The sequence below is a fragment of the Egretta garzetta genome, unplaced genomic scaffold (assembly GCF_000687185.1).
Source record: "Egretta garzetta isolate BGI_Z169 unplaced genomic scaffold, ASM68718v1 scaffold503, whole genome shotgun sequence".
Classification (NCBI taxonomy): Eukaryota; Metazoa; Chordata; class Aves; order Pelecaniformes; family Ardeidae; genus Egretta; species Egretta garzetta.
Window position 1 is genome coordinate 1,514,497 of NW_009259107.1, and position 25,390 is coordinate 1,539,886.

At 37.8% G+C, this 25,390-nt stretch overlaps 1 protein-coding gene across 3 annotated transcripts in view; it reads right to left on the bottom strand.

Annotated features, from left to right (window-relative positions):
• Positions 1-2,451: 2,451 nt before the first annotated feature.
• BMT2 (base methyltransferase of 25S rRNA 2 homolog) overlaps positions 2,452-25,390 on the bottom strand; it is a 28,027-nt gene continuing 5,088 nt past the window's right edge. For all 3 annotated transcript variants that reach the window (XM_035890905.1, XM_035890906.1, XM_009635340.2), the window contains exons 3-5: positions 17,157-17,330; positions 10,714-10,828; positions 2,452-5,745 (exon numbers count right to left, since the gene is read on the bottom strand). In XM_035890905.1, the coding sequence (XP_035746798.1) occupies positions 5,116-5,745; positions 10,714-10,828; positions 17,157-17,330 (919 nt within the window). In that variant the 3' untranslated portion in view covers positions 2,452-5,115. The remainder of the gene's footprint in view (positions 5,746-10,713; positions 10,829-17,156; positions 17,331-25,390) is intronic.

Sequence of the window (25,390 nt, forward strand, 5' to 3'; positions counted from 1 at the left end):
CCGGGGGCAGCTGCCGGCGGCGGGGAGAAGGGGGCCGCCGTCTCTCCCTCCGCCCCCCCGGCCTAGGGTAGCCTCTGCTGAAAGGATGCAAAAAACCCTCGCCCTTAGCGGGAACGCGAGTTTTCTTCACAGAAGCAGTCAGTGCTGCACTGCACAGCGTATCGCTCCTGAGGGCGGGTTGGGGACGGCTGTGCCCGCGCCTGGCAGGGAGGTGGTGGTGCGAGGGGCAAAGGGGGCTGCAGCGAGGGGCAAAGGGGGTGCCTGGGGCAGAGGGGAACAGCCCGGAGCAACATGGCCCAGCACGGAGGAGTCCGGTCCACAGCGTGTAAGGAGGGGGGAGGAGAGGGTAGCGGTGCTGGTGTCATGCCCTGCCAGGGCTAGGCCTTGGGCTGGGCTGCGTTGCTCCAGCTGCATGGAGTCCGGAGCGACATTATCTCGTAAGCAGTCACCTACCTCTCGCCTGGTGCCCGTGGGCCAGAGCGTGGCCCTGTCGGCACCCTCCAGCCCCACAGCTGCCTTGCTCTCGGAGTGCAGTAGCATCTAGATGCTAGGCAAGAGCAAAAGCACATTGTCCCTTCCACGGACAAAAAAAAAAATTGCAAGGTTAATAGGCTCGAAGAATGGGGAAAAAAAAAAAAAGTCCCAAACCTCTCAACACTTTCAGCTGGTGCTTTGGATACAGAAGAGGGAAAGTTGTGTTTGAATCAGGACTGCACGACAGGCTGAACCCTCTCTAGCTTTTCCCATCATTTGCTAGCAGAAGCCTTCTGGGGAGAGGACTCTGGTCCTGGACTGACTTGTTCTTCCCTGTAAACACGCTTTCACCAGCCTCAGATTACACAGAAGGCATGCTTCCTTGACCATCAGTGTTTCACAATGCTTTGTGTTGGAAGTGCGTATTTTGAAATGGTCCTCGCAGGCAGGTGGGCAAGAGTGGGAAGTATCTGGATCTTAAGAGCTGCGTTGCTTAGACAGGCAAAACAAGGGTAGTTCAGACAGCTGGTGCACAGGGGCTTTCTGAACTGCAAGAGGGCTGGCCTGCTGCAGATTTATGTCCTTTGATCCTGGTAACTCCTTCATCACAACCAGCCCTTTCATCCCCTTAGTCTGGAAGCACGAGTGCTGACCAGCAGCAGCTGGATACTCAAACACCTGAACTTTGACAGTGTTTCTTTCCTGCCTCAATTATTCAGACAACTGATTCACAAGAATCAGTCGCCTCCAAAATCCTTACCCCTCTTCAAATTTTAAATAAAACTGGCCAATAGGCCTAAAAGTTACATGGATTAAAAAAACCAAAAACACCCCCAACCAACCAAAACTAAGAGGTTTTCCTTTAACAAGCAGAACAGATGCTCTACCAACATCACAGACACCACTATATTTGTCCAACTGTGATATAGGAATACTCTTCAAGCAACTATTTGTTGAACTTCTTGGAGGATATTCTACTTAAGTAAAAAACCACCTAATCTTCCATGCAAGTTTGTGAAATGCAACCCTTCTAAAAAAATAAATCTTCCTGCTATTCTACAGGTACAAGACAATGAATTGAGGAAACGAGGAAAAGGGAGCAAAAAACCTAACTATATACATACCCCAGCTGCAAAGAATCAAAGATACACTGCTGATTCACAGAGATACAATTAAAAAGACTTAGAATGATCACACTTTTAAAGGCAAGTCAGCAAGTCTCCCCAAAGAAGAAAAGGGCAGAAAGATTCTGCAGGAAGCAATGCTGAGAACAGCTGTGAAATCACATTTTCTGATCTTCATTGTCAAGTGAAAGACCAGAATATACCAGCTAGGCTCTGCAGTACTAGGGACACGCTGTGGTTCTGCTGAAATCTCATTTTCTTGGAACGTGAGTAGGAGCCTTGCATTTTCAGTTCTTTCGGTTTCTTTTCCCATTGCCATCCTTTCCTAATACCTCCAGTACTCAAAAACACCATATAGAAAAATAGAGCAATGACCTGAAAGGGCCAGCGTACAACAGGTGCTGCAAACATATTTCAGGGAGATAGAGGAGAAATTAAGAACATCTAGAGAGAAGAGAGGAACTGAGTTAGAAAGGGGTCGCATCTTAAGTGGGCAGGCAAAAAAACATGATACAGATCAACTGGAAGAATTCCAAAAACCCTTCCATAAAGCAAAGACCACAACTGAGATGTAGAAGCTGAAACTGAAATACCAATTTTAACACCTTTACTGTAATTCAGTTGCCTATAGAATAAACCCAACACAGCTATTTTCTTGACATCAAGAAAAATAACTCTGCATTGGTTTCACTGGATTTTAGTATGAACCGATTGCACAGGAAGAAAAAAGGACAACATCTCCACCCCAAAGAAGCAGTTTTTAAAAAGGTTTTCAGTTTGTTTGTTTTTTAATAAATGTGCTTTGTTCACAAAAAGTAGTGACATAAAGACAACAGAAATGCAAATACCCTTTTTTCCTTCTCCTCTCCAGCACCTTAAGAAAAGAGACCTCTTGCACAGTCATAATTTTCCAATATTTCATAACCTAGAACATTCTTCTCGCACCAAAGCCAAGTATCCAACAACTGATATCACCACTTTATTGTTCAGGGAGGTATAAATATTTATGTAAATCCCACTTTCCTCCTCCACCACAACCTACTGTCCCTTGTAAACAAACAAAACAAAACCCCCAAAACAGAACAAAAACTAAAAAAAACCCCAAAACAACACTTCAGGTATTTAGAACGAGCAGCAAGAAAACCAAGCTGTTAGGATCAGGTCCCTAAACCACAAATATAATGGTGTCACCAACCCGCCAAAAAGGCTTAAATTTTAAATGTTAAAATATTAAGTACTTTGCGTGGGATAAATCTTGGTCTGAATTGCCTTTCTGTATGAATCACAAACCAATTTACATTAACCAATGCCAACATCTATGTTAGTCTGTATAAAAAAAATTTTTTAAAAGGAGTATCAGTTAAAATGTTAGGTACACTTTTAAGTATGCACAGATTAAATTTCCATAAACAGCTGAATTTATAGCACCAATATTTTAGCATTAACATGAGGACTGCCGGAGTCAGTGGTTAACTGGGAAGAAGAAAGGCTTGGAATGACAAACATTTTAGTGGAAGTGAAGTGGTAAATCATTAAATGCAAATACTGACTTATAGCCAATTTGAAAGCATGGTGTATTTCATTACAGAAGTATTCTTTGTAAAAAAACAAAAATTTAAAAGTCAACCATGATACTGTATGCCTAAACTTAATTTTCTTTTTTTCTTTCTTTACACATCAGAATATAATTGCTTGGTTTGTATATAACCATATCATTAAGATTAAATAACAGATTTGAATCCGGTATTAGGGAATGCTTTAAATTTAAGTAATCGAGGCACAAAAAGCTTACATTAAAGAATAAAGTATTGCAGTCCAGTTCATGTTTGAGTGTAAGCAGGACCAATGCAGGATGACTCTTTGTAGGAAACAGTATAAAAGAAAACCAGGCAGGTCAAACTGTGACACTTTCAGTGCAAAATTTCAATGGAAAGGGAAAATTTCATTTTTGTAGCAACCACTGTAAAATCCACACTACAACTTCAGTTTATCTGGAAACTTCTCTATTATATGGTAGGTCAATATGGTGTAAGGTATATTTTATCACAACCACCTGTGAAACTATACATTAGTATTTTCTACCATGTTGCTGAAGTCAGTCTTAAAACCATGATGTGGCACCTTGTTCAAATAATTTATTATTAGGCACTTACAGAACGATTTAGCAGCCCAACATTCAAATCTGAAAATTCTGGCCATTATTTTTAAATGGAGGGAAATCTAAGAAAAAATAATACTGAATCCTCTACTTTTAACCACTGAACAGAATTGTTTTTTCCTGCAGAAACTCACGCATTTATTATGTAAGTTAAAAAAAACCAACTTAATGGATTTAAAACACTTCTGTTCCATCTCCTTACACCACAGACCACTTTTCAGACAGCTATGGAATTTGTATTTAACTACACAGAAGATCTTTGAGTCCAAATAAGCAAACAAATAGTGTATGTTAACTTCACTTGTGTGGTCTGAACACGTTTTTGCGCAAGTATTTGTATCCTTGAAAAACTTGTAAAATTATATTCCTTTTTACAAAGTCTATCTAGTTACCGTATAACTTGGGAGGTCTACAAGTAAGGACAATTAAAGAAAAAGTTGTTTGTTTTTAAAATGCATAAATAATTTACTTTAAAACATGACAAAACCCACCCTGTCCCCCAATAAACACAGTTTGAAGAGAATACAGAACACCATCATTGGGGAAATACTGATATATGTTAGTGCTTGTACTCACATACAATTGCAAAGCCATGTTCCAGCTTTGAAGTGAAACATAATTGTCCACACGTACCATACTTCTGGAAGGGGGGGGACGGACACACGGGACAGACCTCTTCAGAAATCTCATGTCTAACTACTATTTATGCAATGAAATTACACAGAATATATAACTATGGATTAATATATTCCAGTGTTTTGGTGTTATCTCGATTTGGTGTAATCTCAAGAGGGCTGCAATAAAGAAAATCAAATGTGCGAGCATTATACTTTCTCCAGTTCAGGCTTAACCAGAGTGAAACAAATTTTGGAAAAAAGTTTTGTTCCATAATTAAGAAGGGACATGTGTAACCAAGTGTCTTAACCGATCTGCACATTTAATTAAAGTGCAAATTATTTCTTCCTACATATACTTCTCAGAAGCCCACCAACTCCCAGTGCCTTAAGCTCAACCACACTGAGTTAAAACATAGAAACAACACTTTGCAAATTAAATAGAATTCACACTTCACAGCACTAAAGAAAAGAATGGTACCTTTCTGGAAAAAAAATTAGTGATACAAATCTAAAGGAAGTAACAGCAATTTATGCTATGACGTGAGTCATTTGCATAAAACTTGTATTTTTTCCGCTTTCATACAAGAATAAATTTTAAAATTCAGAAGTAGAAAAAAATAGCAAACTCTTGTAAACTTCTGCATTTGCTTTATGCAAACCGTTTTTGTGTGTTGAGCCCATGTTAGTATAGCAAAATTAGTTAAGGAAGAGGTTTGACTGAAAGGGCATTTCAGCGACTACATTAACTTAGAAGCAATATAGGATCTTCTAGCTCATAGAAAGGAATTGAACTAGACTGGCTTTCTCCAGAGTCCGAGTCGTAAGGAGCATCAGGTAGCTCCATAAAACCGTAAGCTAGCTGTTCATCTTCTGTATCCGATCGAACATAGCAGGAAGTGTTGGAATACTCCTCATCCTCTATGCTGTTGAAATCCTGTGGGATATACAACATTCCCGGGTAGTTCCTGCTAACCAAGTCACTTGTTGTTTGCAGGGAAGTTTTCCTAAATGCCATCAGGTGCATGTGAGAAAACTTGGAATACTTGAAGCGTTTAAAACCCAAGGACTCTATGGCAATTTTCCAGCTTTTCATCATCATAGCCCGGCGATTCTGATGAGATGAATCAGGAGTTATTACAAGCAATAAGCCATTTAATACGAGAAGTTCATGTGCCTTCTTGCAGCATATCCATCGTTGATAGGGTGATGGAAAGTAAGAAAGGAGGAGCGAGAAAACAACGACATGGAACAGTTCTCCAGGTAGAGAATCAATGGGATTTTTCAGTTGCTTCAGAAAGGCATCTATAGCATCTTGTGCCAGTTGGAGAGGTTGCTGAATTTGAAGATTTAAGAAGTCACATTTGTATACGCTCTGGTAGTGTAAGAAAAAGAGAAGAAGCCAAACAAACATCAAGGTTAGTTTAGAGAGCAAATACAGTTCAAACCCACATAATAATCAATGATAACCACATCCCGCCTTGCTATTAAATCAAACAGTCTAAACCAACAATTTAAAAATAATGCATATTTCCAGCTTTCACAGTTGCCAAGAAAAAAAAAAACTTAGACGTGCAGTAATTTGCTGGAGATTTGATAGCTGAGTACTGTTCATTAAAAAAAAAAAATATTTAGCTTGCATGGAACAAAGTGTCAAATCAACTGTCTCACAAATGATTTAAAAAGAACTCAGATAAACCTACATTGCTTTTGTTTCTCCAGATGCTAGAAGCCAAAAGTATCCCTTACTGGCTGCCAAAATTCCATGTTTTCCTATTTCCTATCCTAGATTATCAAGACAGTTGCATATAAAAATATAGCAATAGCATGAAACAATGGAATTCTTAAAATTTACATCTAAATTAAGTGGTAGTTTGTTTTTTGCTTTTGGTTTGGTTGCTTGTTTTTGTTTAATAAATCTGAAATCAGCAATTAGAAAATTGATACCTCAGTATTTCTACCGGTTCTTTAAAGAATCCAGGAAACCTGGTAGTATGGTCACTTGGAAAAAAGTGACATTCCTTACTGGCCCAGAAACATAAAGAAGTTACAGCAAGGCTACGTTAGAAAGTACAGCACACTAACTGCTTTGCAGCAGTGATGCAGGTCCATGTTTTAACCTTGCTGTAAATACAAAGTGTAGTGGTGCACATTTGGGCAGTTATCAAAGTAAGGTAAGGGCTTTAAATTCATCTATTGATCATTTGTATGCTCAGGCTACTGCAGACTGGAAATGACACCACAGTACAACACACAGAAGAGTAAGTTCTTAACATCCTTAATCACAGAGCACTCAAAAAGTAAGAGTAACAGTATGCTATTCACTATGTTTAAGTTTTGACACTTTATATTCATCAAAACCTGGGCTGACTTCTCTCATAAAAAGTATTAAGATACAAGGCTTCAACATGATAGCAGCAAAAATGGTTATTAATGCCTAGAGACTGTGCAGTGAACAACTGATTTCTAAACAGGTAAGTGAAGATGAAAGCAGAGACAAAACACTCCGCAGAGCACATCTGAAAGGTGGAGCACCTGTTGCATTTTCATACTGCAAAAATATTTATAGCATGTTCTATGCAACATTAAAAAAAAGATCACTGGAACACTATTGTAAAGGTATTCATAAAGCAACCAATGTGCACAATTGTTTCCAAGTAGAAGAGAACTTTATTTCTGTTTATATAAAATCATATTCTCTTCTGAGAATACACAGTAAATTAGAAAATTTAATCAATGTTCAAAAAAACCCAGTGATTCATTTTTCAGTAGCTTTAATCTTGGCCTCCAATTTGCAAAAATCAAGGAAGAGACTTGCATTATGTGGCTATAATCAAGAAATTTTAATTGCAACCATTATACCTGCAGGGCTATATTCTGCTTCCTCGTAATATTTAGAACAGGAAATTAACAGTAGTAATTTGATGATATCCTCTAATAAGTTTTAAAAGAAAGAAGTGCTTTGAAGAAGAATTGTTCAGAATAACATGCTAACTATACTTAGAAGCAAGACTTGAAGAGTTACAGGTTGTATGTACAGCTGAATAACAATTTAGACTGCAAGTATTTCTCAGTAGTGGAAAAATATTCATAAAACATTATGCAGAAATTATGTTAAAGAATTTCAAGACTAAAGTATGTTTCAAGTGGAATTTTAGCTCTGCAGGCAGTTTTAGGACAAAAACGCTGCTAAACTGGAGATTGCCACTGAACTCCAGATTAACATCAGTTCAAGACTTGTGTAAATCCTTCTAGACACTGAAACAGCAGTCATATTTCAGTGCATCCACTAACATTTAAGAACACAATCCTACTTGTATTTTCAAATTTTTAATTCCAGTAATCTTCCAGCCTCTTTTTTTTTTTTGTCTCATTCTATATTTATTCCAATACAACAGCATGTTTCCCAGCAGTATGAAATGATACTCAGATTTTCCCAGCGTGGAGATTCTCTCTTCATTCCAATTTTGCTTTTTTTTTTTTTTTTTTTTAAAGTATAGACAAATTAAAACTCTTCCAAGAAAATAACCACTGCTAATTATACTCCAGAATATCTCTTACAAGCAGAATGTTTGAAGGAACAGCCAACAAAAACACCAAGTCAAGAAGAAACCTGCTCTGCTTGCCCATCTCAGTTCCCTCGTCACAGTTTATAATACTGCATGTTTCCCTCGGTGTACCTTACACCAAGAGATTGAAAGAGATCAGTGAAAAATGCTTAAAGATAATACCATTCTCTTCTTGGTGCGGACCCATCCCAATCAAAACACAAAACCAGATTACCATATTCCCATTATATTCCCATATTCACAGCTCTACAGTTCACATTTTCCGTTCTGAAGCATACAGATTCTGAACAGTTTGAAGACATTAATTCTTTTATCATACAACTAACGTTTCAGTTCCTCTCCTAACTTTTTCCACAATTACATCCTTCTTATTCCTCAAGTTAGCTGAAGTATTTTACTCAACTATTTGGTCTGCATCCAAAGCATTTCTATATGCAGAAAGTGGATTAACCTACTTTTATTAATAAAGAAGGATTTATTTAACCATCTAGTCAGTATTATTCAAGAAACTGACTTCCTAAGAAGCCTCTATGCTTCAATGCGTTTCAAGAAAGTATTTTGGTATCTTATCTAAAAGACTGGCTAAATCAGGAGATTTGACCAGTTCTTCTATTTTGAGCTTCTACCACTAAGTCATCAGATCCACTTTTCAGGTCAGACAATGACATTAACTACCATAAGAACCCTCTGGCTGTTTTTCTGAAGTCTTAAATCAGCGCAGGCAACTGCTGGCCTAAAGATAAATTTATTCAGGAGGTTATAGTGCTGATGCAGCTCAAATTAGAGTCATCTTGAATACATCAGTGGTTATTAATTCTGTTTTGGAGGTGGGCCTAAGCTTATTCCAGCAGATGAGTTTGAGTGCACAAGCTGTACTCCATGTCACTCCAAGGACGCTTGCGAGCTAGGTTGCAAGGTGCCCTGAACACACCAAAGTATCCAAGAGGGTGAAAGTAAGAGAAGCTGGTGAGCCCGAGACAGGCCTCACAGTAATCATGCTGGTACAGTAACGCTCCTATCATCAAGCTATGCTCCTAACTGTGTCAGATGACAAGAAATCAATTATCTTATCATTCCCTTATACTGGGAGAGAGCCTGAAGAACTGGTTAGTAGACAGAAATTGCAGCTACCTGACTACTCCCTCTCCTGTTGTCTGGCTTGGATTACTCACTTTCCTCCATTACATCCACAGAAGTAACTTTTCTGGGACTCTTCCAATAATGGTTTTGGTCACTGTACATTTAAACTGACTTTCATGAGAACAAAACTAATTTTCTTATGAAAACAGCACAATATACTAGACAGCAAAGTATTAACTATCCATACCCCAAAATTAACGATTAGATTCAGCTCACGTAACTTTAGATGCCTAGCCTCCCACTACAGTCACTGGAGAGTTAGTCAGTGCAGCCCACAAGGTCAGAACACAATTCACCTCATCCTGAAACAGCAGACGCTTATGTCTGCAATTGGAACATGGAACCTCAGATGTAGACACCCTTGCTCTATATACCTTAGCTGGAAATTTACTTGCCATGTATTACCATTTTAGATGCCATAGGCTGCCACTTCACTGGCACGTGTCTCCTCCACATCCTGTGTCATGCCCCACAGCCCTGTGCAGATGTCCTACAGCCTCTTAAGTGGTGGAAGCCAATCATTTTTGGGCAACTGATGCCTATTCTTCAAATTAGGCAAGATGGAGTCCACTCAAAGGTTTTTTGTGTTTTAGATGAAACTAACATCAAATGGCTTTAAAAAAGCATTTTATCAGACTCGGATTTTTTATCAAGAATATCTTTCATTATCTCTAAGCATATACACAGAAATATAAATTAGATGTTAGTGGACTAAACCTGGTGACCACAGCAAAATACCATGCATTTAGCATGTAAACAACACTGCAGCAAATAAGTGAACATTGCTTTCAAGTGACATTGTACTTGTACACTTCTCACCTCTCCATTTCTAAAGGACGTTACCTTAGGCCACTCACTGTAATAAAGCCTGACTTTAAACTGTAAAGTGGTCAAGACGTGTATGGTCAAAGGTTTTTGTTTTCTGTCAGAAATGCACTCCTTTATGTATCTTTTCATTTTCATTCCACTTAGCATTTATCAACCAAAAAAAAATTACAATTAGGACTGACAAAAGTTGGGTCAAAAGCAAAAGACAGAAAGAACATATGATTACAGTAGAATTAATGCATTTGAGAACTGGACTACCTGGAGAAAATGAAGCAATTTACCCCAAAAATGCTGATAAACTTGTCCTCAGGATTGCAGAAGTTCAATAATATACACAGCAATAAGCTGAAAAGACCCCTTACAGTGCACTTCTGGTTACTAAAACTCCCCAGAAACACTCACCAAGTACAGGTTCTGATCATTTAATTCTGTCAGCGAATGCAACTTTCAAGAGGTTCATGCCTTAGCATAAGCCTGCTCAATTTTTATTTATGATTTTTAAGATGCAAAGACTCATCTCAAATGCCATTAAAAGATGGCTGCTAAAATTTTCCAATCTTAAGATTCACAACCGTATTAGGCATAACTCTTCAAAAAAATTAGATTTTTAAAACAAAACACAACTACAGTTTAGACCCTGTTCATGAGAAAGGATGTAGTAGGAGGGTCACAATTCCTTTTAAAGCACAGATATTTAAGATACATACCTAAGTATTAAACATACTTTTTTTTTTTCCCAGTCATTTTGAAGCATTCTAAAGTATCTGAGAATCAATTTTATATTAAATTCAGCAAACATTACATACCTCAACAGCTGGAACAATATCTATGCCAACTGTCAGAAATTCTTCAAACTTCAGAAATGGATTAAAGCAGCTACCAACATCAAGTAATCTGATCTTCCCCAAGGAGTGGAGCAATCTAAGAAGCAGCAAGAATTCAGTTTTATCAAATGTTATTTTTGAAGCTACATTCTGAATTACAATTTCAGATAACACACACAAAATATTTCTCATAGGATACCACAGTAGTGACTAACTGAAGTAAATGCCTTAACTTGAATTGCATGCCTTAACTTGAATTGCTGAGATACCTAAAGAACCAAGCTCCATCAGTAAAGCAGAAGAGTTTATGATCAGAGCACCTGTAATACTATTAACTTGTGTACTTGTAGTAAGAAACTAAAATGGCAACTTATGTGTCCACTAGACAGGCTTTCTCTATTGCTTTGTGTTTCCCGCTTAACTTTTTGTGATATTTATTGGTGTTGAAGTGACACAAGTCACCAGAGTTAAAATTTCAGGAGTTTAAAAGAGAAACTGACAACACTCGCACGACCTACCGTCTTGTCAGTCCCATTTTAAAGGGCATCTGAAGTAAAGTGCCAAAATCGGTTTAATAAAGACAAGAGAACACATAATGGTATTCCAAGGTAAACAGAAAATATCTAAGAATGAAAGCATTTAGTTATTCCCTGCAAAGATTTAAAAATATTTCATTTGCTTTATGTTAGCTAGTATTTTTTAAAATGCTGGAGGTTCACTCCAATTCTACTTTCAACGGATGCTGTGAAAGCGTTAGATCAGTTCATGCAGAGCCACAAACTTAAAAACTGGCTGCTTAAGTTGTAGGGAAGTTATTCTAAACATCTAAATGAACTGAAGTATTCCCCTAAAACTACTTAGCAAAAAAAAAAAAAAAAGTCTATTCCATGCCATGCAATCAGTTTTCTTTTGGAATATCCAAAAGTTTTTTAATGAGAAAGATTCAAAAATAGCCATCTGGTTTAGTAGAGAGAGTCCTAATCAGAGTACTTCTGAAGTACTCAAAAATGAAGATTTATCCCATAAGAATTCTGGAGAACATTTTAGTAAGCCAAAAATCGATCTCCTTATCTGCCACTGTGTGATGACCCTCCTAGGCAAGGTGAAATTATAGATAAGGCGGCAAATGGTTGTAATGCTAAATACTTAACTATGCTACAAAACAACAAAAGGTGAATGAACAGATGTCTTGGGAAGCTCTGACATCATCTGTGACCAATTGCAAAACCAATCCGAAATGCCTTTATGAAGATAAAGACATCATTGCTTTCTTTATTAAGTTAAAAAAGAAAAAATAAAGAGATGCCTGGCAACTTTTGAGGATAGTGACTGCTGCCTTGCCTCTGAAAGCATTCTTATCTTCCAAAGCATAGTCTCCTTGACCAATGCCTAGAACAACATTTGAGGTCTTCAAGTTTGCAACCATAAGCATTTTCTTCATGACTAAAGCAGTTACCAGTATATATAATGTAGCATCAGATAAGATCAATGCACCTGTACGGAAGTACTGGCAGTCAGCTATCTAAACCAGTAAATGCTGGAGTTAACCAATTCTGTTCAAGTCCGCTAGTACAGACTTTACATCCACCTGGTCTCTAAAACAACTTGATGAGTTCATCCATGTATCAAAAAAAAAAAAAAAAAAAAAAAAAATAAAGAAAATATACAGCACCACTAGCACCCAACAATTTGAGCTCTTTCAATTGGATCATTTATAGGGCTGCATCTAAACATTTTGATTATAATTTGTAAGATCTTACAACACCCAAAATCCATTAATAGAGGCAAACAAATGCAAATTCACAGCTTTCACAGGGAATTCACAGGGAGGAGAATGGTAACTTTCCAGCAAGCAAACGTTGCTTTTTACTTCAAGTTTCTGTAGCCAATTCAAATTGTCATCTCCAAAACATAATTTGTCATCTTTCTGGGAAAGATTCAGCCCTAGAGAGACAGATCACTGCAAAACCTTTCAGGAACAGATCTGCAGGGCCAGTGGAGTCCAACAAAGCCATGGTTGTACTCATAGCAACAACAAAGCAGTAAGGAATACTGCAGAAAAAAATATCTTTAAGCAGCAATAAAGAGATCTGGGCTCTCTGTGCTCTTTCTCAACTCCCAGTGATCTACCACAGAGGATGTTGGGGAAGCAAGAGAAGTTTTCTTGTTGCAGAACAATAATGCCAAGTTTAAGGCTTTTGCTTCTGCATGGAATAGAAGATATCCAGGGGATACTTCCATCAAAATACCAGCATTACCAAGGCAGAGTGCAACAATTATCTTTAAGTTAAAACTGCACTCATTACTAGGCTACCCTGTAAATCAGTCAATACTAAGTGAGATTTCAGAATGAAGATGACAGCAACATTTTTTTCCCAGCTTGGATGCCAATCACAATGTCATCTCTACAACAGGAATTTGAATACTGCAGAGCGACTGTTCAGATCCTAATGGCCATAAATCACAAACATGAGCTGAAATCAAGTAGTGTCTTTTTCCCACATAAGACTAGTGTGACATTTGTCAGACCAGCACGTCTCCTTTTCTAGAAAATGGAAACATTAGTGGCAGATTCTTTCTCATTCAAACACAGAAACGTATGTCTGTATGTACACTTGCATTCTCCATAAGAGTCCAATGGTAACAGCAAAAGAATAGAAGACACACGGGACCAGAGGGAACACAAGAAGAGGGAATGTGACTCTATAATGCAGAGAAAACTTCCCATAAAAACTGACAGCCTCTAGAGATCTTATTTTCCATTTAAAGTGTTCGATGAAATACTTGTACAGATTCAAATTAAGCAGCACAACTGAGAACGCTCTGATCTCCAGGAGAGCTCATGTCACCTACGGTGGAGTGAAAAACCACTGTTCCTCTCTTACAAAATCTGCATTCTTGGCTGCAGCATTGTTTTTGACTGGGTGAAAGGGGACACAACTTCAGACTACTGCAGCATTGGGGAAGACTTCTGGAAAGCTACAACTCTGTATTCCAAGCTAAACAGAAGCCAGAAACCCTCTTCTACACTAACGGACAACAGATCTAAGGCATTTGATACAGGGCAAGTTCACTCCAATAGCTGTGTCACATCCATGGAGCCTTGTAGTCCAAGTTCAATGCAAATGTACCTTGAAACCTTAAAAGCAGCAGAGATTCAGGTGCTCACTTGGGTCTTGACTTCTCCTGCTTGTCAGGTTTTGCTGCCTCTCAGAACACAGGTGCAATGAATTGCTTCGTAGCAATTCTCAGGCTGCCAGTTATCAGTAGGAACAGTTAGGTGCTTGAAATAATTTTTAAGCTCTCAGAAGTGCTTAGATTCGGTCACTAAACATATACAGAGAACACAGACCACAGAGCCAGGTGGTCTGAAAACCACTGGTTCGGAGAGTTACTTTTTCAGCACTGCAACTCTTAAGTCTGATTCCTCAGTGAGAATATAACTGTAATCTAGGTGACAACCACTGATCCAGTGCACCAATGACTTTGTTACAAATTTAGCCTTGCTGAATTAATTGATAATCACCCCTCAACCCCCTGTTACCTCATGATTTTCAGTTCAACATTAAAAGCAAGGGAAGTGCTTGCCACTGTGGGTAATCTCCAAGCACATCTTGGATCCATAGCTCTCCAATGCATTAGTGTACAGGTAGAAAAACAAAATGTGAATATGTAAAGATCAGAAACTGGTAAATTAAAACCTGGGAAATGGCATTCTAAACATATCCCACACTTGTTTGTTCAAGAACTTTATTAAATGGACTGCAGCTCTTGATTATTAGCCCCCTTAGAAATACACCTATTATTCAACTAGGTGCTGTACAGGTAAGTGACATTTTTCTCTTGGAAGTAGATAGAAATACAGCAGTTAGGTGATCATGAGAAAAGCTGCTCTATCACTGAAATTAATCACTTCAAGTGCCAATCTCCTAGTTTTCAATTATTCTATTATTTATCAAGGATGTTTATTTACAATGTGCACTTGCAGCCCAGAAGGCCAACTGTACCCTGGGCTACATCAAAAGCAGTGTGGCCAGCAGGTTGAGGGAGGGGATTCTGCCCCTCTACTCTGCTCTGGTGAGACCTCACCTGGAGTCCTGCATCCAGCTCTGGAGCCCTCAGCACAAGAAGGACATGGAACTGTTGGAGCGGGTCCAGAAGAAGGCCACAAAAATAATCTGAGGGCTGGAGCACCTCTCCTATGAGGACAGGCTGAGAGAGTTGGGGTTGTTCAGCCTGGAGAAGAGAAGGCTGTGGTGATACCTTATTGCAGCCTTTCAGTACTTAAAGGGGGCCTATAGGAAAGATGGGGACAATCTTTTTAGCAGGTCCTGCTGTGACATACTTACAGACAGCTCTGCAACTCTTATTTGTAGCGTTACATTACCAAAATGGAGTGATAGTATTTGAACAAGTGTATGTATGTGTGGAGGTTCCCCCATACCCTTTGTACCAAGACCTCACCAAGACTCAAAGACTTCACTAACTGATCAGTGTAGACATGGTAGAAACACATTTCGGGAGAAAGGTATACTTTGTGTAATACACAATCCATTTTCAGTCTGATAAACTGTAATTTCTTCTATAAGCCACAGAAGAAGAAATTGAATTTTGACTTCTCCAGTAACTTGGAACAGCTATGCCTTGTTGCTTTAAGGTCTGCACAACTACTAAAAACCCTTAGTACCATTTGTTGTTTACTCAGGTAAATATTATGAATCTTGACTTTGCCAGGTATGTCTTTATGGATGTATGCATGTTTAAAGTTTTGAAAATGAAGATAAAAATCATCATCACTCACTAGATGAACAAATACTTTTAAAGTTATTAAATATAAACTTCTCTATTAACTCCTTTCTATACAAACTAGTCAGAACAAAAGGTAAGGGTACAGACTACTGGTAGCAAGAAGAAACTCATGTGACATTAGCTCCACATTGGCCATCATGAAGTCTGTACAAAGTATGAAGATAGAGCACATGCAAAGAGAGAGCTACTGCTTTATCATAGAGGGCCTCCCACTGGAAGACAAATCAACTTTAAGTAGCGTATGATCATCAAACCTATTGATTTAAACAAACAAGTACCAACAAACTGCTATTTATAGTAATGCTAAAATTCTGTGTTAACAAATGCCAACATTGTTGGGATGTTATAAGGTATTAGTATCTCATCAGCCCTTTGTGTGAAAGTGCATGGTCATTCTCATTAAAAACAGGTATTTGTTTTGAGGCTGACTTAGCAAAATGAGCACTAAAAAGAGGAGTCGGTGGGGGAAGTCAGCTTAGGAGAAGCCACTACCTTCATTTTGGAAGCATGTGTTTTGTCTTGTCATAATAGGACAACAATGGGGAAAATGTTTTCATTTTGCATGTAATTATTAACCTACGTATGCATTTGTCACCTTTATGCCTTTTGCAAATTACTTCACGAACATGAAAAACCATGAAAGATGCCAGCTCCTAGGGACAGACACATCTGCTAAAAACATCCGTAACATGTTCCTTTCCTAACTATGCCTAACTTAAGGTAAGTGCTGATCACAGAAGATGTGCTACAATAATGAGAAAAATCTCTTCACAGAACAGAAAAAAGTACTGTTGCAGACAGTTGTAGGAACTGGTCTATAAAGAATATGAAGCAAGTCATAAGTGTAACATCTAATGATAATATGCTTATGCATTCATTATTCCATTATACTTGCAAAATACTAAATTCTTTCCATCACACATGGAATAGCCACAAACATGATCCATGTTGTTTAGGAAAAAAAGGAGGGTGGGACTGTAACTGAAATAAAGCTACTCCTGTATGCCAAAAATAAAATTCTTACTTGCATGAAGGTCAAAACCAAAATTAAAACTGTTCTTAGGAAAATACCTCAAGGATACTACAACTTCTGCAGAGCCAGTCATCAGAAAGCTAGCACATTTAAAATGAAGGGTTATAATTCAAAATTGCTTTTGAAGTGTATAATTGGAATGAAGAGTTTCTCTGCAATTATTTATGAAGAGAAAGTTTTAAGTACTCTGATATTTACATTTGGCACTTAGTACTTACATAAGCAATTGACTTTTCAACAATGCTGAACAGCCATTAGATTCTAACTTAATTAACGTCTCCCTTGTTTCACCTCAAGGTTTAATATAAATTGCATTGCACACCAATGACATACAAAAGCAAAATTGCTCTAACACTTAGTCATCTTCATTTAAGTTGTCGTTCTCAAGCAATTTTTTACAGCATCCACCAAAACATACTACAATATAAATATTTCTTCACACATATATATGTTCACATGAAAATGCCCTTTCTTAATTATTAAAAATACAGACTGATCTAATATGTCACAGGGAAAAAACTTCCAGGTAAGTCTTACCACACACAGAAGGGAAAAAAAAGTCTGGAAAACCAGTAAAACTTACTCTTCTGTTATAGCTTCATGATTTGTCAAGCCAAAGTTTGGCAAGGGATCTTCAGTCTTGGGAGCCTGGGGAACATTTAAAACTGGAGTGGTCTTAGAAGCAAGCAGTGCTCTTTTTTCATCTTTCTCAAGTGCTTTTCTTTTCCCACCGTTCTGAAAATATTCTCGGCATACACTGAAAAAAACAAAAAGAAAAATTCCCCAGAAAAACAGAATGCTATTTTTGGTCATTACTACAGGTAAGACGCAAGAGAGAGGTTTAAAAAGATACAAGTGCTGTCAGCTTTCAAACGAATCTGGGCTTTACTGCGACTTCGGTAAATCAGCTTGAGGAAAGATGCGATACGCCCAAAGACACACTTTAAGTTGATTGGTGCTTTATTTCCAGAAATTAGGCTGTAAGTCACAGTTGAGTAAAGAGATTAAAAATAGTTTTATCTGGATAGACTTTCAGAGCAAGACAGAAGTCTTGTCAGAACATCAACAGAGGGTAAACTTCATCTGTCACCTGAGCACCACAGGTCTCCACTAAGGTGCAGTTATCAACTAGCTCCCCACAAATGCAGGGGGTTTTAAAACATCTGTGCCTTGCAAGACACATGATGTGGGGGAAAAGAAACAATCCAGGCTTATGGTCTTACTTACATACACCAGTTTTTAATTTTAATTGAGTTTGCCTGGGATGGTTTTTGTTTTTAAGTAACAGATATCTCCAGTAGCTCTATTATTGTGGAAGACCGGTTTCAACTTTCAATTTCTTCCCATACTTAATTATTTTGCTAATAGGAACGGGAACAAAATAACTTGGTTATACTTGAACAGAAATGTTAACCAGTTTAAAGGAATGAATGTTATCAAAAAAGTTGGATTGCACGTGCATACTTCAACCAGCAGTCAGCATTATCGTGTGAGAAGCAAGCATTATGTTGGAGAATAACTGAATTTTGTCCGCAAAATAGAACTAGATTTGGAAACAATTTGTTGCTGTGAAATTAAAAAGCCTGACTCACCCAGCACAAAGCAGTATTTTTAATTAGATGTACCAGCCAAGTATTTGCACGGAAAGTTTAACAGAAATAGTACTTGTTTGAATGATGTTTTCATAACAACCCATTTTTATGATGCTTTCTTGAAACTCACTCAATTTTCCTTTAACAAAGCTGCAGAGGTTTGAAGGAAACATTCCAGAAAACATAAATTCAAGTGCAGTTTAATAACACCTTATACAAAGCAGGATGAAGGTAACATAGTATTTCACATCACAGATCCAGGAAAGGACATGTTGGTATAATGCTGCATTTAAATCACAAATAGAGACAAGGACCTGGAATACACAGGCCTTATCTAAGGTTTGGTGATATTACAGTCATTGGCCTTGAGTTTCTTAAAGGGAAACACACACAATCAAACAGGTACAGATAAAAGTCACTTTACTCCAAGCTGGTACGAAATTAACACCCTGAATCTGTAAATACATAATTGCAGTAGCACATTATGTTCAGGTTACTAATTCTTGTTTTGAGGGGGGAAAAAAAATCTTGGACCCATTTGTGCGCTAACATGTTTACAGGACCTCGAGATCAAACCTGACCTGTGTCTAACACTCTCAAAGCACAAGCAAGTTTTACATGCTCAAGCAGGCCCTAAGCGTTCTTGCACTAACTATAAAAAGTCTAAAATGCAGACAGTAACTGTAGAGCAGAAAACACAGCTATATGAGAAATAAACTCAGTAAACACTGTACTTGTAATCAACAAGTTTATAGTTACAATTCCTCAGTAACCAAAGCTATTTTCAAACCAAGAGAGAAGCTAGGTGGAATAAAGAAGTAAAATCCACATCTTAACAGCATGGAGAAAGATCACATACAAAAGCATGAACAGCAGTCGAGGCTGCAATGCTCCCAGGTGTATAGACTGTGAAACCATACCAACCCCATCCATGAGAGACTGCACGTATGGAAAGATAACAATTGTAAAATTAACAAAGTTAAAATTAAAACCAACAGTAAACAAAAGAGAACCCCAGAAAAACACTTGAATTATTGCCAGTATGCTAATAAAAGTTGTATTTTACACTCTATTGTATTATTCATTTATAAGCATATGATCAATTTAGGGATTATGTCTTTCCTAACTATTTAGTTCTGTGTGTCATTTAGTCAAGGAAATGAAACGCAGGGGAAAAAAAAAAAAAAAATAAATCTTTTTCCTCACTATTTATCAGCTACGAAACTACTCTGTTAGCATCTTGCAGTCTATTTTTAAGTCTTTTTTCTCGTTATATCTCTTAAAACACCCAGAATCAACGTCAGCTTACATAGTCTTGCACTGCCATTGATACTGACATCTAAGTCAGAACACATCAAAAAGTTCCCAACCTTGGGGGAATGTATTGTTTTTTCTCCTCAACTATTGAGGTTATCAACTTTTTAATTCACTAGAAGCTGGTGTGTTGCCCAGCTTAACACTTAATGAGCTGTTGCACAGGAGAACCACCTACTTGTAAAGTGTAGTATAAGCTCCTCCTGTCACTGAGAAGCCAATTCTTCTTCATTCTTGATACTGATGCAAATCAGTATTTTTTTTCCAATCCTTCTACCCCTATCATGTCAATTGAGTTCTCATAATTCTGTATTCTTCTTGACTGACCTTCCTTATCTGCACAGAAGACACTATCAAAGTCAACCATAAGGAGAAGCATCTTCTACGTCTGGGTTTTCACTGGTGGATGGAGGGGCCAGAGTCACAAGGTAGCCCAAGACTGGGTAAAATTCTTCATGTTCAGATCCCAGTCTGCATACCTGTGTGGTACCGCAAGGAAGAGAAGAGGAAAAAAAAAAAAAAAAAAAAAGAAAATACCAAATCCACTCATCCAAACAAAAAATCCCAGGAAACACTGCACTTCATAACCACAGAGGGTTATCTCCATTTTATGCCTTTCTGAAGTTACAGTAATTCTGGCAGGATTACTACATATTGCCCTCTTGGCTCCCATGGCTTCAGAGGGGCAGTCTTCGCACTCCCCTCGTGGAAGCAGACCTCACACCTATCGTAGGGCCGTGAGGCAACACCGAGCACGTGGGCAGTCACTGCAGAGCAGCTGACCAGAGCTGATGCACTCAATAGTTTACCCCATGGTAACTTGTCTATGTAGCCACATGTTTTAACTTCATGGCCATTAAAAACCATCATTGATCACACTATGGTTTTGAGCATGCAGCTATTCAAGACTCTACATTTAACAACTGTCTCAAGTAATGAACATAACATCCCTTAATTATCTACAAAGAGAAAAAAAATTAAGGAATCTAATTTATAATTCCGAGAACTGACATGGCTCCATTTTTAACTGACATTTAAGCTTTCAGTCTTTGATGATACAATAATAGCTCTACAATTAACATACTTGTTTGTGAAGAATTGTGCAATGCAAATGCTACCTGAGCTAACACTTGCTACAGTTTACACAAACTGCAAAATAAACTTTTCAGGTCCAAACTGTTTAAGTTTGCTGGCAGAGAGACAGGTAAAGTGTCCAGTTCATGTCTGTGCTTTAAAAAAAAAAAACAACAAACAAAAACCCAACAAACCACTAGGTATTTCCTCAGTGAAACTTGTTTTCCATACTTCAGATCTCAGATGGTAAACAACCTGTTCAAGTTGAGCCCCCTGTTCCACGCTTTTGGGCTGGACATTATAGGAAGTTTCAGTAAAAGCCAATATGAATACATATTCATTTGTTAATACTGTCCAGCAATGAGAGAGAAGCCTCTTTTTCAAATACAGTGACCACAACCAAGAGTTTCAATAGAATATATCATTTTAAAAAAAGGAGGGTGGAATTGCCAAAGAAACACCATATGAAATATAAAAGCAATGAAAGAATCAGTAGGTAGTTCTTCTCGTCAAGTAATAACAAACAACTAAATTAAAGCTGGTGCTGTCAGCTTTTACCATGGCAAAAAGCAGCTTCTGATAACTGTTATCAATGCTCAAGGGTTTCAGGCAGCTGGTTTTACAGGCTGAGAACTGACACAGTCCATCTCTTTCCTTCCGCTTTACAATGAGGAAAAGGTGAGCTTGACTTATGTTCCTTACAATATTTACTAACCAAAACCTAATACTGAAGATGATGTTCAGTGAGGGTACAGAAAAATAACATATCTCCCTTCAGAGCTGAAGGAAAGTCTGGGCTTCTCATCATGGTTTCTGTCTGCAAAACATTCCCTCCTCCCACACACTGAGGAGTAAGTTTATTAACGTCAACTGAGAGAACTGCTGGCCTGAAAAAAGTGTAAACTCTTCCAGAGGTTTAACCTACCCACCCCACAACCTCCAAAGAAAAATCAAGGAAGGAAGAATTCTCAATTTCCCTTTTCACATTAATCATACCTAGAAGATCAGAAAAGTTGCCTCTGGACTGGAAAATAATTTGCTATTGTCTTGCGCACCCAGCTTTAGGTTAAGGAAATCCTGTATTCAGTATTGGTGAGAGCACTCGGTTTCTCCGTGTAAAGTATTATCATTTTTTATTATCATAATTATGTTTTGTTAAACTTCAAGTTGAGAAACTTGTATACAATATATTTTTCCACTTTATTTTTCACAACTTGGTCTCAGTTTTAGGGTTTTGGTACATTTTCCTTTTGAGAAACACAATTAGATCTGTAATCAGATGTTTCTCTGGTGGTGTGTCCACCCCAAGCCAGCTTCTGGAGTCAGTATCCTTCATTACTGGAGGATTCCAAGAACTTGAAAATAGGCGGCAGTTATCATATGATCACTGCTTTAATTAGCGCTAGTGTTCAAACAAACAGATTTGGTTTTGTCAGAACAAAGTATTATTTAAGAACAAAAATTAAGACTGTCATACAAACATGAACATCAAGTATTTTTTTCTATTTTACATGGTTTCCTTCCTCCTGTTTATCTCTCTCTCAAATCCATTCCCCTGAAAGTGCTCGACTAACCGCATTCATCAGAAACACTGCAAAATAGCGTCAAAGGGACTTCAAACATTCATTCAATCTTCCAAGCCCAAACAGGATCAGCTTTACAGTTCTAGAAGAGACCTGTTATTCTCAAAGGTCTTGTAAGAGATCACTTAGCCTTCTCTTGACTACACAGCTCCAGCTTCTACAAAAAAAACCTAAGGCTTTTGTGGAAAAAATCAGAATATTTTTTATCATTTCTTTACCTTTCTTGGAGTTGAGCTCTTTGTTATTTTTTAAATGCAGTGGCCAAGGTAATATTTTGGCTAAGAGCAATGCTAAATAAGGTCAGAGGAGTACTTTACATATCTTGTGGACAATCTCATTAACGCACTCCAGTATGATATTTGCTTTTACTGCAAAAGCATCCCATTGCCTATTTCAAATTTAGCTTGTGGCCTGCTACAGAAGACAAATGCTCTTCTAGAAGACTGACATAAGCAATTACTTCCTGGCCTGCATTTGTATATTTGATAATATTTGGTATAGTTAGCAACACTTAATTTTAATCCTGCTCTCAGGGTGACAATCCTTTTCTGTTTGGTCTCATTTGCAAATTTAATAAACAGACTTTATTCTAGAACATTGCTAATGAAAATATTGATTAGTAATGAATGCAGGGACAGACACTGACAGAGTCCTTCTCAGTAAATCACATTTTTAAGATAAGATTCTAACATCTATTCTCTGCAAGTTTTTCCAAACAGTTCTGCACTCACCTGATACTAACTTCATCAAGACTGCATTTCTTCAGTTTGCTCATGAAACAATCAAAATACTTTTTAAAAAAAATGCAGGTCTAGATAGTGCTTTGTCATGATAGTTGGAAGTGCAGATTTTGTTTTTTATTATTTAAAAAGAACAGCCAAGTCAACACAAGTCATAACATTGATGCAAAAGCAACAGAAAGAAGCAAACCTGCTGGTCTAGCTTATTTTGTTCCAATTCAAACCAGAACAGGCTAGCATTCACTGTCCATACAAAGGCTCACCAGCCTACCTATGCCAGCAAAATGAAGAGTTAGGACAATTATTCAGGGTAAACATCATCTTACCCTACTTTGGTTCAAGGTTTAAGTTTTGTCTTGTAATATAAATGAAATGAAAGAGAAACAGAAGTGTTAATTTCCAAATCCCATTTGCTATTCTGTAGTCAGTTTTCCAAAGATGCAAAAAGAAAGCAAGGGAAGGACAGCTGAGTGTTGTCCAGGCTTTTTACACCACCACTCAGGGGATGATTAACCTGCTTCTGGAAGGGGACTAAGGTTTAATCCCTCTCCCCCCCAACCTGTCTCCCCAACTAACTGTTGTATAATGTTGCCCTGAAACAATAAATAAAACTGGCCTCATATAACACAGCATATGGTCATCAGCACAGTCTATCATATACTGCTTTCCATCTTTTATGGTTTCTGAAGTCTGGATATGTACTTGTTTAAATCAACAACTAATGAAGAAATAAACTAGATTACATAAAACTATTTTAAGAATTAATGTCAGAAAAAGCATTTTTCCAGCATCTTCAACTAAATAGCTAGAAAGACTTTGGAAAGGAGAACCCTGAAAGGAAATTGTTATTCTTGATCCTGAGACATACACATGGCTTCTCTAGTGGTTATTCTGCATTCTCCGATTTACTTTATCTGGTGGTTGTTTGTAAGAGAATACAAGGAAAATGAAGGAAAGAAAAAAGGTGTGCGGTTTTTTTTTTTTTTCTTCTAACTAGTAGAAAAAACCCTTCTCAGTTTCAGATCTCTGAAAAGATCTTCCTTCAAAGAAAATAAAAAAAGAAAGTCAGACTATCCTTTCTTCAGCAGGGATACACCAGTGGTTACCGAGTATTTTCAACATTTCACTCCCAAATTAAACTTCACCTAATACATCAGCTACCGTCCTGCTGTCATGGTGACACAGTTAAAGCATTGAGCAAAAGCTTTCAGTGAAGTCTCACGTAAATCAAGTTCTCTTGCAAGCAATTATGCAACCAGACGCAAGAAGGTGTAGCAGCAATGGGACCTGCCATCTGTCTGGCACACCTCTTGGCCCTTTGAGAAGGAACAAAAAAATTGCAGAACACAAAGTCAGTCTGATATGTGCTGGTATCTAGCCATCCAGGCCTCAGTTTAATCCGAGGCACACAAAAGTGAAAAGTACCCCTTTTTTTCTACTATGTCAAGCTCCTGACCCCATGACTTTGCAAACTGAAAAGGTACATGCTTTAATTGAAGCTTTATACTGAGACAGAGCATTTTAGTATCTCTCATCAGGTGGATTCTCTTTTCAACATGAATTCATGCTGCAAGGCCCAAACTGGACACTTTATTTAAATGTTTACTTTGCAAATCTTCTAGGAACTACAAAAAGAAAACAAGTGAGAGCACCAAAAAAATTCAATACACAGGCCATCGACTGTTCCTCCCCTGTCCACAAGGAATATGATCCTGTGCTACAAGGTAACAGACAAGTTTGCCACAAGCTAAGGGAATACGGTTTACCTGAAATTACTTTAAAGTAAGCGTACACAACTCTACTGAAAAAAGTTTCACATTAGTTGACAATCAAATTGTAAGAAAACATCAAGCAATGTTCCATGGGAATCTGTCCTGGTTCCAGTACAATTAGTATTTTCACGGATAACCTGAATGTTGGAACAGTCATTACTTCACCTAACTGGTCTGTGAATGATGCTAAGTGGGGGGTGGGGGATAAATGCTGCAAGAAATCGCAGTATTAGAATTCAATACGATTAAAAAGAGTGTAATTTAGTAAAGAGAAGTACAAATATCAGCATTTCCACAGAGGTAATGAGTAGCACAAATACAAGAAAACAACTGGCAACTGAGGAAGCCTGTAAAAAAGAAATGGGCAGCTGGGGATCACAAGTAAGCATCGATCAATGCCACACCAATACAAAAAAAAAAAACAAAAACCCACCCCAAAAACCAACCACCAAAAACCACGCACAGAAGCCCACCAAACAAGGTCAGTAGCGTAACAGAGTTTACAACAACCTCAATAATATTTCTGCGCATTATTTATCCCTGACAAGACCAGGGGAATGCCGTGCCCATTTTTGGGCACAGTTCTTTCCAACTCACTCATCTTTCTTCTAACTAGGATAAGGATACACAAAACATGTCTGGAAAAGGGTCTCTAGAGAAACACTTAACTAGTTTGGGGTTTTTATTTTAAGCTAAAAGATACAAGACTGATACATAAAAGAATGGTTTTCAAATACTTAAG